At 38.4% G+C, this 13,843-nt stretch overlaps 1 protein-coding gene across 4 annotated transcripts in view; it reads left to right on the top strand.

Moving 5' to 3' along the window:
* Positions 1 to 11,311, top strand: part of HS2ST1 (heparan sulfate 2-O-sulfotransferase 1) — a 197,318-nt gene extending 186,007 nt beyond the window's left edge. For 2 of the 4 annotated variants that reach the window (XM_005542813.4, XM_074002404.1), the window contains 3 exons: positions 982 to 1,079; positions 6,525 to 6,682; positions 7,583 to 11,311. In XM_005542813.4, coding sequence (XP_005542870.1) covers positions 982 to 1,079; positions 6,525 to 6,682; positions 7,583 to 7,809 — 483 coding nt within the window. In that variant the 3' untranslated portion in view covers positions 7,810 to 11,311. Of the gene's footprint in view, positions 1 to 981; positions 1,080 to 6,524; positions 6,683 to 7,579 lie in introns of all 4 variants that reach the window. The other 2 variants (XM_005542812.4, XM_005542814.4) reach the window with 1 other exon arrangement.
* Positions 11,312 to 13,843: the final 2,532 nt, after the last annotated feature.

Below are 13,843 nucleotides of genomic sequence, written 5' to 3'. Positions count from 1 at the left end.
TAGTTTGGGATATGGTAGATATATAGATACGTAAGGTTTTATTTCTTATTTCTTTTTATGAGCTACAAAATTCGGCACAAATGATAATAAAACCACTTTTTAGAAAATGGCCTAGGCTGGCAAATCTAAGACCATCTAGAAAAATTCAGAAATAATATCAAATGCCTCATGAAAATATTTTATTTCCTCTGTCTTCATCTCTGCTAGAGCTACGCCTTTAATACCCATGTAAATCCCCAAAGCGCAGTCTTTTCAGTAGTCATTTACAAATATTAATTGTGGAAGTGGTTTATATAGCACCATTCTATATGCTCTGGAGGATACAAATGCTACTGCATGATCCACGAATGCTACTTCAGGAAGTTTTCACTGTAGTTGGAAAGACACAACATAACATATAACACATTTAAAAAGCACATGAAACAAGTTATGTAGATAAAGCTATAGACAGACAGACAGATCAACCTATCCTAAGATTCTAAACCAGATCCTAAGAGCTGCCTGTTACAAGGCAGTATGTGATTTTTTTGTTTGTTTTGTTTTTGTTTTTGTTTTTGAGACGGAGTGTTGCTCTGTCACTAGGCTAGAGTGCAGTGGCTCCATCTCGGCTCACTGCAACTTCCACCTCCTGGGTTCAAGCGATTCTCCTGCCTCAGCCTCCCAAGTAGCTGGGACTACAGGCACAAGCCACCACGCCCAGTTAATTTTTGTGTTTTTAGTAGAGATGGGGTTTCACCATGTTAACCAGGATGGTCTCGATCTTGTGACCTTGTGATCTGCCCACCTCGGCCTCCCAAAGTGCTGGGATTACAGGTGTGAGCCACCACGCCCAACCGTGATTAATTTACATGACTTCAAACAAAATAAGAGTGTCTCATCCCACCTACTCTCACCCAATTATTTAACAATTTGCCACATTAGATATTTGATAGGTGAGACTTGGATTTATGGCTTACTCATGCTGCTTTGTCTTTGTTCTAGACCTTTGATGAATGTGTAGCAGAAGGTGGCTCAGACTGTGCTCCAGAGAAGCTCTGGCTTCAAATCCCGTTCTTCTGTGGCCATAGCTCCGAATGCTGGTAGGGAGATAAAGTTGGCTCAAATTGATTATCATTCTTATTATCTCTATATCTGTGTTTCATTTCACAAGGGCTAGATGTAGGGAAATCGGTGAAAGACTAGACTAAAAATAACATGTAATTGAGTAATATCTAGTTTTGCAGTTACTTTTAAATGCATTTAAAAGATTCCTCATGTAGAGTAATATCCTAATATCCTTGCATTGTTTTCTCAGATGCTGGTTTTTAATATTTCTTATTTTTGGTGCTATGTTTTGCTGTATTCCAGTAGAGCTCTTAGAGACTGGGAGGTGGTCATAAATCTTATTTTGTCCAAAGCTTACTGTTTTAGCTATTTGTGTTAAATTAAGTAAAGGCTTAGCAGGTTAAAATTCACCTGGTTTTACTGTTAAACTGATTTTGACTTTAAGAGAAGCCAAGGTTAAGGGTGTGGTTTAGTTTGCTAGTAAATATCAAGTGGAAAATGAAGATAGTTTAATAAAAAATGTATTTCCTCAGAATGTGTTGAGTTTTCAGTTTTTAAAAATAATTTTACATGTTTATTTGTTCTATTCAATCATTTTAATAGGAGAAGTAGGAGAAAAAAGGAACATATTCAAAGTTTCTTCCTTAAACCATAATGAGAAATACAAGGAATTTCTTCATTATTTGAGATATATTATTAGATTGCTGTGGAGTTTAAGGTCCTACTCAATAAATTACATCAAAGCCTCATACTAGTATAAGAATTGGAAGCCTATAAAGAATGCCTTCTGAATTTTTAACCATTTCTTTAGAACAGGGATTGGCAAACTACAGGTTGTAAACTGCAGACCCAACTTTGGCCTATCACCTGTTTTTATTATTATTATTATTATTATTATTATTATTATTAGAGACAGAATTTCGCTATATCGCCCAAGGTGGAGTGCAGGGGCACAGTCTTGGCTCACTGCATCCTCTGCCTCCTGGGTTCACAGTTTTCCTGTCTCAGCCTCCCGAGTAGCTGGGACTACAGGTGCCTACACTACACCTGGCTAATTTTTGTTTTTTTAGTAGAGATCGGGTTTCACCATGTTGGCCAGGCTGGTCTCGAACTCCTGACCTCAAGGGATCCACCTGCCTCAGCCTCCCAAAGTGCTGGGATTACAGGCATGAGCCACCATGCCCAGCTGTGTCACCTGTTTTATAAATAAAGTTTTATTGAAACACAGCCACATGTATTTTTTACTTACTGCTTGTGGCTGTTTTCACACTGCAACAGCAGAGTTGAGTAGTTGTAACCTAAACCATGTGTATTAGCTATTCTTGCATTACTATAAAGGACTACCTGAGACTGGGTAATTTATGAAGAAAAGAGGTTTAATTGGCTCACTGTTCTGCAGGATGTACAAGCATGGCATCAACAAGGGCCTCAGGAAGCTTACAATCGTGGCAGAAGGTGAAGCAGGAACAGGCATATCACATGGTGGGAGCAAGAAAGTGGGCACTAGGGGCAGGGGTATGGTTCCCAGACTTTCAAACAACCAGATCTTGTGTGAACTGAGCAAGAACTCAGTTATCGCCAAGGGGATGGCACTAAACCATTCATGACAGATCTGCTCCCATGATCCAGTCACCTCCCACCAGGCCCTACCTCCAGCACTGGGAATCACATTTCAACATGAGATTTGGAGGGAACAAACATCCAAACCATATTATTCTGCCCCTGGCTCACCAAATCTCATGTCTTTCTCATATTTCAAAATATATTCATCCCTTCACAGTAGTCCCAAAGTCTTATTCCACCATTAACTCAGAAGTCCCAAGTCCAAAATCTCATCTGGAGATGAGTTCCTTCTACCTATGAGCCTGTGAGATTTAAAAAAAAAAAAAAGTTATTTATTCCCGATACAGTGGTGGTATAGGCATTGGATAAACATTTCCATTCCAAAAGGGAGAAATTGGCCAAAAGAAAGGTGCAGTAGGCCCCACACAAGTCTGAAACCCAGCAGGGCAGTCATTACATCTTAAAGCTCCAACATAATCCTTGACTTCATCTCCTGCATCCTGGTGCAAGGGGTGGGCTCCCAAGGCCTTGAGCAGCCCTGCCCCCATGGCTTTGCAGGGTACAGCCTACATGGCTGCTCTCATGGGTTAGAATTGAGTGTACCTGCAGTTTTTCCAGGGAGAGTGTGAGAGCTGATGGTGAGCCAACCATTCTGGGGTCTGGAGGGCATAATCCGCTTCCCACAGCTCCACTAGACAGTTCCCTGTTTGGGTCTCTTGAGTGGGGTGAGGGCTCCAACCCAACCCACTTCTGAAATCTAGATGGAAGCTGCAATCTAGGTGGAATGCAAGCTCCTTCATACTTGCATTCTGAGCATCTGCAAATTTAATACCACCTGGAAACCACCAATGCTTACAGCTTATGCTCCCCCGGACTGGTGGCCCAAGCTATACCTGAACTCCTTTGAGCCAAGGCTGGAACTGGAGTGGCCGGGATGTGGGGAGCAGTGTCCCAAGGCTTCTCAGGGCAGCAGAACCCTGGGCCTGTCCCCTTAAATCATTCTTCCCCCCAAGGTCTCTGGGCCTATGATGGGAGGGGCAGCCTGGAAGATCTCTGAAATGCCTTTGAGGCCTTTTTCCCATTGTCTTGGATATTAGCACTTGACTGCCTTTTAGTCATGCTAACCTCCTTAATAAGTGATTGCTCCACAGTGTTATTAAATTCCTTCCCTATTCCCTGCCCTATTCCCTGGAAAATAAGCTTTTCAGTGCGCGTGGTTGCTCATGCCTGTAATTCCAGCACTTTGGAAGACCAAAGTGGGAGGCTCGCTTGAGCCCAGGAATTTGAGACTAGCCTGGGCAATCTCATCTCTACAAAACAAAAAGTTAGCCAGGTGTAGTGGCATATGCCCATAATCCCAGCTACTTGGGAGGCTAAGGTAGGAAGAACACTTGAGTCCAGGAGGTTAAGCCTGCAATGAGCCAAGATCCAGCCTGGGCAACAGAGCAAGACCCTGTCTTTAAAACAAAAAACAACACAAAAAGGGGGCTTTCCTTCTCTACCACATGGCCAGGCTGTGAATTTTCCAAATGTTTATGCTCTGCCTCCCTTTAAAATATAAGTTCCAACTTTAAGTCATTCCTTTGCTCTTGCATTTTATTGTAGCCTCTTAGACGCAGCCAGGCCACATCTTAAATGCTTTGTTGCTTAGAAATGTATTGCGCCAGATGTCCTAAGTCATCACTTTTTTTTTTTTTTTTTTTGGAGACAGTCTCACTCTGTCAGCCAGGCTGGAGTACAGTGGCACAATCTCGGTTCACTGCCTCTGCCTCCTGGGCTCAAGCATTTCTCCTGCCTCAACCTCCCGAGTAGCTGGGATTACAGGTGTGTGCCACCATACCCGGCTAATTTTTGTGTTTTTAGTAGAGATGGGGTTTCACCATGTTGGCCACGCTGGTCTCAAACTCCAGACCTCAAGTAATCCACCTGCCTCAGCCTCCCAAAGTGCTGGGATTACAGGTGTGAGCCACCACACCCAACCAGTCATCAGTCTTTAAGTTCAAACTTCCACAGATCTCTAGAACTTGGACACCGCACAGCCAAGTTCTTTGCTAAGGCATAATACAGGTGACCTTTACTCCAGTTCTCAGTAGCTTCTTCATTTCCCTCTGAGACCTCATCAGCCTGGACTTCTGTCCATATTTCTGTCAGCATTTTTGTCACAATCATTAAACCAGTCTCAGCTTAAGAAATGTCAAAGTTTCCCTCTTCTTCCTGTCTTCTTCAGAGCCCTTCAGATTCTTCCAACCTCTGCCCATTACCCAGTTCCAAAGCCACTTTCCCATTTTCAGGTATCTTTACAGCAATAGCCCACTCCTTAGGAACAATTTTCTCTATTAGGCCATTCTTACATTACTGTGAAGGAATACCTGAGATGGTAATTTATAATGAAAAGAGGTTTACTTGGCTTATGCTTCTGCACGCTGTGCAAGCATGACACCAACATCTGTTTGGTTTCTGGTACAGGCCTCAGGAAGCTTACAATCATGGCAGAAAGTGAAGTGGGAGCAGGTGCATCACATGGCAGGAGTGGGAACAAGAGAATGAAGGGGGAGGTCCCAGTCTTTTTGTTTTTTTTTAGATGAAGTTTTGCTCTTGTCACCCACGCTGGAGTGCAGTGGCGTGATCTCGGCTCACCACAACCTCTGCCTCCTGGGTTCAAGCAATTCCCCTGCCTCAGCCTCCCGAGTAGCTGGGATTACAGGCATGCACCACCATGCCCGGCTGATTTTGTATTTTTAGTAGAGATGGGGTTTCTCCACGTTGGTGAGGCTGGTCTTGAACATGAGGTGACCTGCCTGCCTTGGCCTCCCAAAGTGCTGGGATTACAGGTGTGAGCCACCACACCTGGCCCCCAGTCTTTTAAATAACTAGATCTCTAATGAACTAACTGAGCCAAGTACTCAGTTATCACTAAGGGGATGGTGCTAAACCATTCACAAGGGACCTGCTCCCATGATCCAGTTACCTCCCACCAAGTCCAACCTCCAACACTGGGAATCACATTTCAGAATGAGAGTTAGAGGGAACAAATATCCAAACCATATCACTGTGTAGTCTGCAAAACCTAAAATATTTATCCTCTGGCTTTTTATATAAAAAGTTTGCCAAACCCTGCCTTAGAACAATAAAGACTATTGCTCTATTGGGCATTTTTGAGGAGATATTAATTGTATTTCTTCAGTATATTTCATAGATTCACAGAACTGGGAGGGTGCTTAGAAACCAATTAATCATGGCTCCCCTCCCCCTCTTTTTTTTTTTAAATAGTTTGAGAAAACAAAATTGAGAAAGGTGAAGCCATCAGCTCAAGACCATACAGAGCTAGAATTTGGATTAAGGAATATTTGTGCCAAAAAGAACCCAAAAGTAGAGTTTATTTTGGATCAAATCTCTGTTAATAGCATTAGCTGACAATGTAAATGAAAATAAAAATAAAAGATTCTTAGCAGAGCCATTATCTATTTTCTGTTCCTCAGAAATTTCAGAAAACAGCTCACAAAAATTCAAAACTCACACAATAAGCAGTAAACACGAATTGTTTACACTTTACTAGAGAGCTCTTAAATGAACAGAATTTAGTGTAGCTTAAAAAAGTTAAAACACACTAAATCATATAGGAGGGGTATATTTTCTTATATCCATATACATTTTTAAAGTGCCCTTAAACTAAATTGCTCATGTTAAGAGTCCTCTGGTAAACTCTGAATTAGCACTGCATAGTTGAGCAGAAACTGGAGATGGAAGCAAAGGAAATTAGAAACAGGTGTGCCTCCCACAGGATGGTAATAAAAGGGCATTGAGACTTTGGATATACATGTGTTTATCTATTTTCTCTGTAATATATAGTGTCAAAGGCACCAAAAACGCTCAGCAGATTTCACAACCAGGTTTTAATTCCTTTTCTTTGGTTTCAGGAATGTGGGAAGCAGGTGGGCTATGGATCAAGCCAAGTATAACCTAGTTAATGAATATTTTCTGGTGGGAGTTACTGAAGAACTTGAAGATTTTATCATGTTATTGGAGGCAGCATTGCCCCGGTTTTTCAGGGGTGCTACTGAACTCTATCGCACAGGTATATAAAGGAAGGGTTTCTTTTTAAAACTTTCTTTGGTTTCTTTTGTTTGTTTGTTTGCAACTCGTAAATATATGACTTAAAGTTTCTTCAGTGAAACGACGACATTTCACAACAGATAACTCCAGAAAGGCAGGTATCTTGTCTGTTTCTGCTCACTATTTTCTATTGAATAACTGTGAATTAGGTGAAAATTAGAAGGCACTGTAGAAATAGTGGAATGATACAAACTACAGAACCAGCCTTAGAAATGTATAGTATTCAATACATTTCTTGCCAGATGTCAAACATAGGCCTGTGTATTAGTCCTGCCTACTACCATTTTGAAGTAGAGGTGGGATAGTGGAACTAAAGTATGCCTAAGCCATGTTTCAGCAGCCTCAGCTGTATTACGTATCTGAAAGTGATAAGTTAATTATGTTTTTCTTTTGTTTTGTTTTGTTTTTTGCTGTTGATTGATAAGATGCAGTTATAGAAACTCTTTCCTTGAGGATGCATATGCCCTAGCTTCTAACATAATTTTAGAGAATATAGATTATGAGAAAATAGAATACAGTTTGGCAATAGATATTTTATCAGAAATGAACTAGTCTCAGAGCACCAAGCACTTGAGAATATAGTGTGTGAGGTGACAGCCTACACTTCACTGTGTGCCAATCCTTACATTTACTATTTGACATTTCATTAAGTCTTTACTAGGTTGAGAATTTACATTCTAAAGGACTGAATCATAGCTCTAGTATGATCAAGGTTCCATTTTTACCTGAATTATATAAGACAATTATGTTACCTATTCTTTAATATGTCATATTAACCACCTCTTCAAATAAAGAGGCATTGACCTTTTGTGTGTTCTCCAAGAATTATTTACCTTTCCTTTTTTTCCCCCTTTGTAAGTAGGAAAGAAATCTCATCTTAGGAAAACCACAGAGAAGAAACTCCCCACTAAACAAACCATTGCAAAACTACAGCAATCTGATATTTGGAAAATGGAGAATGAGTTCTATGAATTTGCACTAGAGCAGTTCCAATTCATCAGAGCCCATGCTGTTCGAGAAAAAGATGGAGACCTCTACATCCTCGCACAAAACTTTTTCTATGAAAAGATTTACCCTAAGTCGAACTGAGTATAAGGTGTGACTATTGGATTCTTGAACTAAAATTTGACCCTATCTTCACCTTTGTTCTCAGCTCCACAGTCTGGATTGCTGACAGTAGGTGTATATGACAGTTTATATCGAGCCAAATTAGGAAACATACAGTAACGTCAAGGAAGTAGATACTGGCTGGTATGTCAGTGTTCTAAGTTTAAGTTTCAGGCATTTTTATTTTTCCTGGCTAAACTTTGGTGAAAGTTATAACCTCCTGCCTGGGAGAAAATATACATCACCTAAAATGAACTCATGGCAGGTCTAATCAAAAGGCTAAATACAATTTCAGAAAAGGTTCTGATACTCTCGTTTTTGATAAAGCATTTTTTCAACTAACCATGAATGAAGATGAGTCCATTTGCCTCTTCTGCCTTCACTGAGGGTTTGGGTTATACACCTCTACTGAATTGTGTTAATAACTGTTTGGCAGTGTGTACTTTGTTTTTGTGAGTCATGTCTCATAAAATTTATTGGAATGTTTAATCACATTTGCTAAGAAATGTTTCTGCTGTAGTTGGATTTGCCCATATTTATGTAGGTGGTTTTAATTTTTTAAATACTGATTAGTGTTAAAAATCAATTTAAATGACTAATATGGTAAAAAGATAAAGCGTCAAAGCAGTATTTCTCATTCCTGTCTCCTCAATGTCTAATATTGGGAAGATACTTCAAAGAATACTGAGATTGTCTGAAGTTTTAGTTAAGATTTTTACACATTAATATCAAAAAAGTAAGTTTAGTATTTGTTTCTCCATGGGTTATTTGTAAAGCTGTAAACTGAGATATCGGTGACTCCGTATTATGACTCCATTAGTGAGCGGTGGTATGGGTAGGATTTTCCTACTTCTTCTGTACTTTTACCTGTAGACTATTTTTACTAAGGTGCTTTATAATGTGTTTTAAAGCATTGCATTTACAAAAAAAGGAAAATGCTGTAAATATTGCATATTTTATGTATTTGGACCAAAAGGTTACAAGTAATTAGACAAAAGTGGTTTTGCACCAATTTTATGTCAAGTAAAACCATCAGACCTACTGTTCTTGTATTTCTCATTTAACTTTACTGGTAAGACATCACTGAAATGAACTTCAATAAGCTTTCAATTTTGATACACAGTTCATTATTCATAACTTGAGGCAGTAATTGCAGTGGAAAGAGTACTGGACAAGGAGTCAAAAACCTTGATTTCAGGTCCTAGCTCTACCACTTACCAGCTGTGTGATCTTGGGCAAGTCACTTAACCTCTCTTTGCCTCAATTTCCTCATCTTGAAATGATAATAATACCTGCTGTACCTACCTCACAGGGCTGTTGTGAGGATTAAATGAGATGGCATGTGAAAGCACTTTGAAAATTGTAAAGCGCTATATAAATGTAAGGTATTATTATAGAAACATCTTTAACATATAGTTTCATAGCATTCCTTTTTTAACAAAGAAAGGGAAAAGTCTGCTTGTAAGCTGGTTGAAAAAGTTAATCTTGATATAAATTTGTGTTTGATACATATCCTCCCGGTGTTTTATCTTCCATGTTTCAGCAACGATTGAAATATGAAACACCTGTGAACTCTTAAAGCTTCGTGAGCAGCTGCTTGAGTTTAGGAAGTTCCCTGTTAGAAATAGGCTTTGTTAGCTGACTAGGGTCAGGGAAACTTTGCTCTTCAAATTTGAAAGATGTTTCTGTTTTTATTTTACATTACTATTCAGAAATGGTAGCTATTTTATACCTATGGTTTAACTAAATATTTCTGAACAAGGCTTCACAGACTGTAAGCATTTTAGGTAGATTGCCTTAAAGGTTATGGGAGGGCATGAGGGAACACTTCTTATGAGAAAACATTTATAAACAAACTAGAGAAAAACTAAAAGAATGACAGGAAGAATCATTTTAGCACCCTTTCCTCACAATAATATAATATAAAAGTATTAAAAGAACATAGCCAGGCTTTTTATTTTTATTATTATTATTTGGCTTTTTTCTTTCTTTTTTCAAATTGATTTTTATAGGTATTTCCTGAAAGTGTATACAAATTATTTCCTTGCCCAAAAGTAAAGCACCACTTCAGGGTGGGGTTTGACATTACCTGCTAATGAACAAACCCCAGTATACAAGTTACTCTTGCACCACATGCCCAAATCTTCTTGAGGTGCATTAACTCTTTTAGGTAACTAGAGCGGTACTTTGTAAACTAGATCAGGAGGTAGGTAAACTTTCTGTGGAAGGACCAGAGAGTAAATATTTTAGGCTTTGCAGGCCATATGGTCTCTGTCACAGCTAGTCAACCCTGCCATTGTACCACAAAAGCAGCAATAGACATTATGTAAACAAATGAGCACGGTTATGTTCCAATAAAACTTTATTTACAAAAACAGAAGACATCCCAGATGCAGACCATGGGCTACCAACCATTGCACTGGCTAAATCATTATTTATGGAGAAATCATCTTCGTATCTGTACTCTAGAGGCCTAAAAGAGTTTATATACTTCTAAAAGCTCCTAATACATCCAAAGAATTGCTTTCTGATTCGTGTAGTCTCTCGCACAGATTCATAAACTTTTATGACTTATATTGTTTCCAGGTGGGCATGTTTTCTTTCCCAGTTTAACAGTTCAGAATAGGGGCATTTGTTTTACCATATTTTAGGGTGGGTTAGGAGTATCCTTTCTGGAGACTGAGAAAGGGGTGGATTTAATTCCATCAGGTCCAGTACAGTACTAGGAGTCATAATACTTTATAATCAGTTAAATAAATAGAACCACTGAGACAATAATGTATTTTTTTAAAGTGGCAAATGTGGTTTTCTTTTTTCAGCCTTTGCGCTTTTTCAGTATTTTGACCATAGGGAGATAATTTTTTTATAATACAAAAGTAAATTAACCACTTGGAATTTTAAAGATAATGTTATGTGTGTATGTGAAATATATATATGTATGTTTATTTCCTAAAAGAGGAAAAGATACCTTTCTGTTCAACTTGTATCAACTCCTGTTTTCTAATTGCTGTGAAATGGCAACTGTTGATAAATTATTGTGATTGTTTTAAAATCTAATGGGAAGTAAAATATATTTTGATTTTACCCAACTTTAATCTGTAAAGTAGCACTTAAATATATCTGATAGCAACACTTAAGATATTGCATGGGGATTACTTTCCTGTCATCCATGTGCATTTGTGCAACTTCAAACATATTGGGTGCTTCTGAATTCCTGATGATTGGATTTAAACTATTGAAAATTAGATAGTTTAAACTTACTGATTTTTATAATTTTCTGATCTTAAAATTTGGTTAACGCCTATAATCTGTTGCTTTTTCTCAATATGTGTCCTATTGGAAATTCCTAAAATCGTTGGTGCCATCAGTGATTTACAAACAATATTTTGATATTGCAGATGATTTGCTTACTGTATTTGCATTGTTAGAAAATAGTTTGTAGACAATGATTCTTTTTTAATAAAATCAAATAATTCTGAAAGCACTAGAGAATTTAACCTAAAGGCTGATTCCCAAATGCATAGCTGGCATTTTAATTTATATTCAAATCTACGTAGAGAACATCTGTGTAAATCATCTCACTGGATTTTCCCATTGGTCATTCCCAAACACACCTATGGTCCTAGAATCCTTATTATGAGAAGCTCCCTGTAACCTTTTATGTAGTTTGCCTTTAAGAGGCCCAGGTGCTTCTCCTTTATGATTTGAGTTGACCTCTTCATAAATTAGCATTGTTTACTTTCAGAGGAAGCAGAGAAATTGCTGTTACGGTTTTGCATCTGTTTACCCTATGCAGAGTTGCTGTATGATGCCAACTAAACTGCTCTTTAGGCAGCCTTCTGAGGAGAAAAGCAACCCTGTTTCAAATCCACTGCCAATTCAGCTCCTCTGGAGTGGAGCTTACTTTCTGATTACTTGGAGCAGGAATTTTAGAGATTGAAATGAATGATCATTTAGTCAGATTTATCCTGTAATTTCATGCAGCTTTGTGGCCTTTGCGGTACTATTTATAAAATGGACCCTGATGGTGATGAACTCTTTAAAATACATTACTGTTAAGCCTGTGTTGGGACATTGATGCTGTCTATCTCATTTTTTAGACAGTTTTTGTAGCTCTCTATTGAGAGGTATGTGAGCATCTCTGAAGCAGTGTTGAATGTAATTTTGGAAACATGGATTGCTTATTTTGACTTTTATTTTATAAATACACAGCTCAACAGTGCCTTTTTTTCCCCTCATAGTCCTGTTGGAAGATGCTTACTACTTTCTTCTCGCTCCCTGCCCTCCCCCACTCCATTCAGTTGATTCATTTATGCAATTCTGTTTCCAACTTGAAACCATTTTGTCACATCTGTTGGAGAGATAATCACTCCTTTTCCTTAACATTCTGCCAGCTTTCTGATGTTGAAGTGTTTCAGTTGACTACCTGATGCAAAAGCTATAAAATAAACACTTAGTGGGAAGGGGAAAAATGGTTTGGTGTCCTGTTTTAATATTTTCTTTTGTAGCGTTGACACTGATGGACATTTTCCAAGCTGACTCAGTGTTCAGTGTCAACTTAACTCTCAGGTAGTGTTGCCATCAGAAAAGCATGCATCATCATTGGTTTTTAATGATTGTATGGCTTGTGACAATATTTTATCTGGACTGACACGTCTCTGCTGCTTTTGCATTGTACTTCATCGCTGGTAATAACATTTCAGATAGAAAACTTACAAAGTATATACTTAATTAGAAGAAAAAAGAAAAATAGACAAAGGGCTATTAGAGTAAAAAAGAAATGTGAAAGTAACTTAATCTAACATTTATGGCACAGTTTGGACATGTCCATAATTTTTTTTAGAACACACATTTCTGATTTTTTTTTTTTTGCCCTTAAAAAAGAAAGTCTCAATTACATTGATTTTCAATTCTTAGCCACTGGCTCATTGTTTTGAGCAATGCTTGATTGATTCTATTTATATTATATGATATTGGGTTGATAAAATACCAGTTCAGTGATGAATTTTCTTAACAGAATTTGGTGTGTACTTGCAGTGACAGAACAAAGAACATGCTTGAGAGTCAAAGGGATCTGCATTTAGCAATGTGATGTCAGTAAATGGAGATAACAGGATTGTTGCAAAGGTTGGGCATGATGTATGCAAAGTACTGGGCAGGGTAGGCTAATAACTGCTGGTATTTACATGCTGTGCTGGAATAGTGTTACCAAGCTGATGTGCCGTTCTCACCCTACAGAATACTAGTTTTGTCATTTCATAAATGATATTTTTATAAATATTTTTGAATGACTGTACTTTTTACTGATTATCTTAATACCACATCACTTACGTACCTGTAGCATAGATATTCCTGGTTCTGATTCTTGCTGTTCTTTCCACATACAAATCACTCATTTGTACAGATTAAAGGGGGGAAATGCTGAGTGTTCTAAAGAAGATAGGACTTGCTTATTCCAGAAGTGACGGAGTTCATATCTTAGTATATTTGAACAGTAAGGACTGCTAAATAGTACACACATAAAACTCTGGATCCCAGGAGTAAAATGATTTGCACTCTTTAAACAGAAAGGACAGCAGCAGTGTAAACAATAGGCTCTCAAGCTAAAAACTGAGAACATGAAAACCTCTGAGGACCTGACTGCAGTTGTCAAGAAAAGTAGAGACAAGGTTGGGGAGAAGCAGACAGATCTCAGGGCCAGAAACGCCAACATTTGGTGACAGGTGGGATATAATCAATAAATGGGGAATGAAGGCATTAACTTGGGTTCATAACAATGCATCTGTGCAAATTTTCAGCACCCCTTGCTTTTGCCTCAATTAGGCAATGATGATTACTTCCTATGTCAAAGCTTATAAAACAGACGAGCGTTTTCCCAAAGAACCTAGGATCACAAAGAAGGAATTCACTATCTCCCTATGAGATGTTTGGCTTCCTTGCCTCTTTTGCTCTTCCAGATTTTGTGACCTGGATTAGAGTTTAGAAAGAACCCCCTAGAAACTTTTCTGATGTCCTC

Source organism: Macaca fascicularis, chromosome 1 (genome assembly GCF_037993035.2).
Source record: "Macaca fascicularis isolate 582-1 chromosome 1, T2T-MFA8v1.1".
Taxonomy (NCBI): Eukaryota; Metazoa; Chordata; class Mammalia; order Primates; family Cercopithecidae; genus Macaca; species Macaca fascicularis.
Note: the sequence above shows the minus strand (reverse complement) of the source record. Positions and strands in the feature narration are given on the sequence as shown.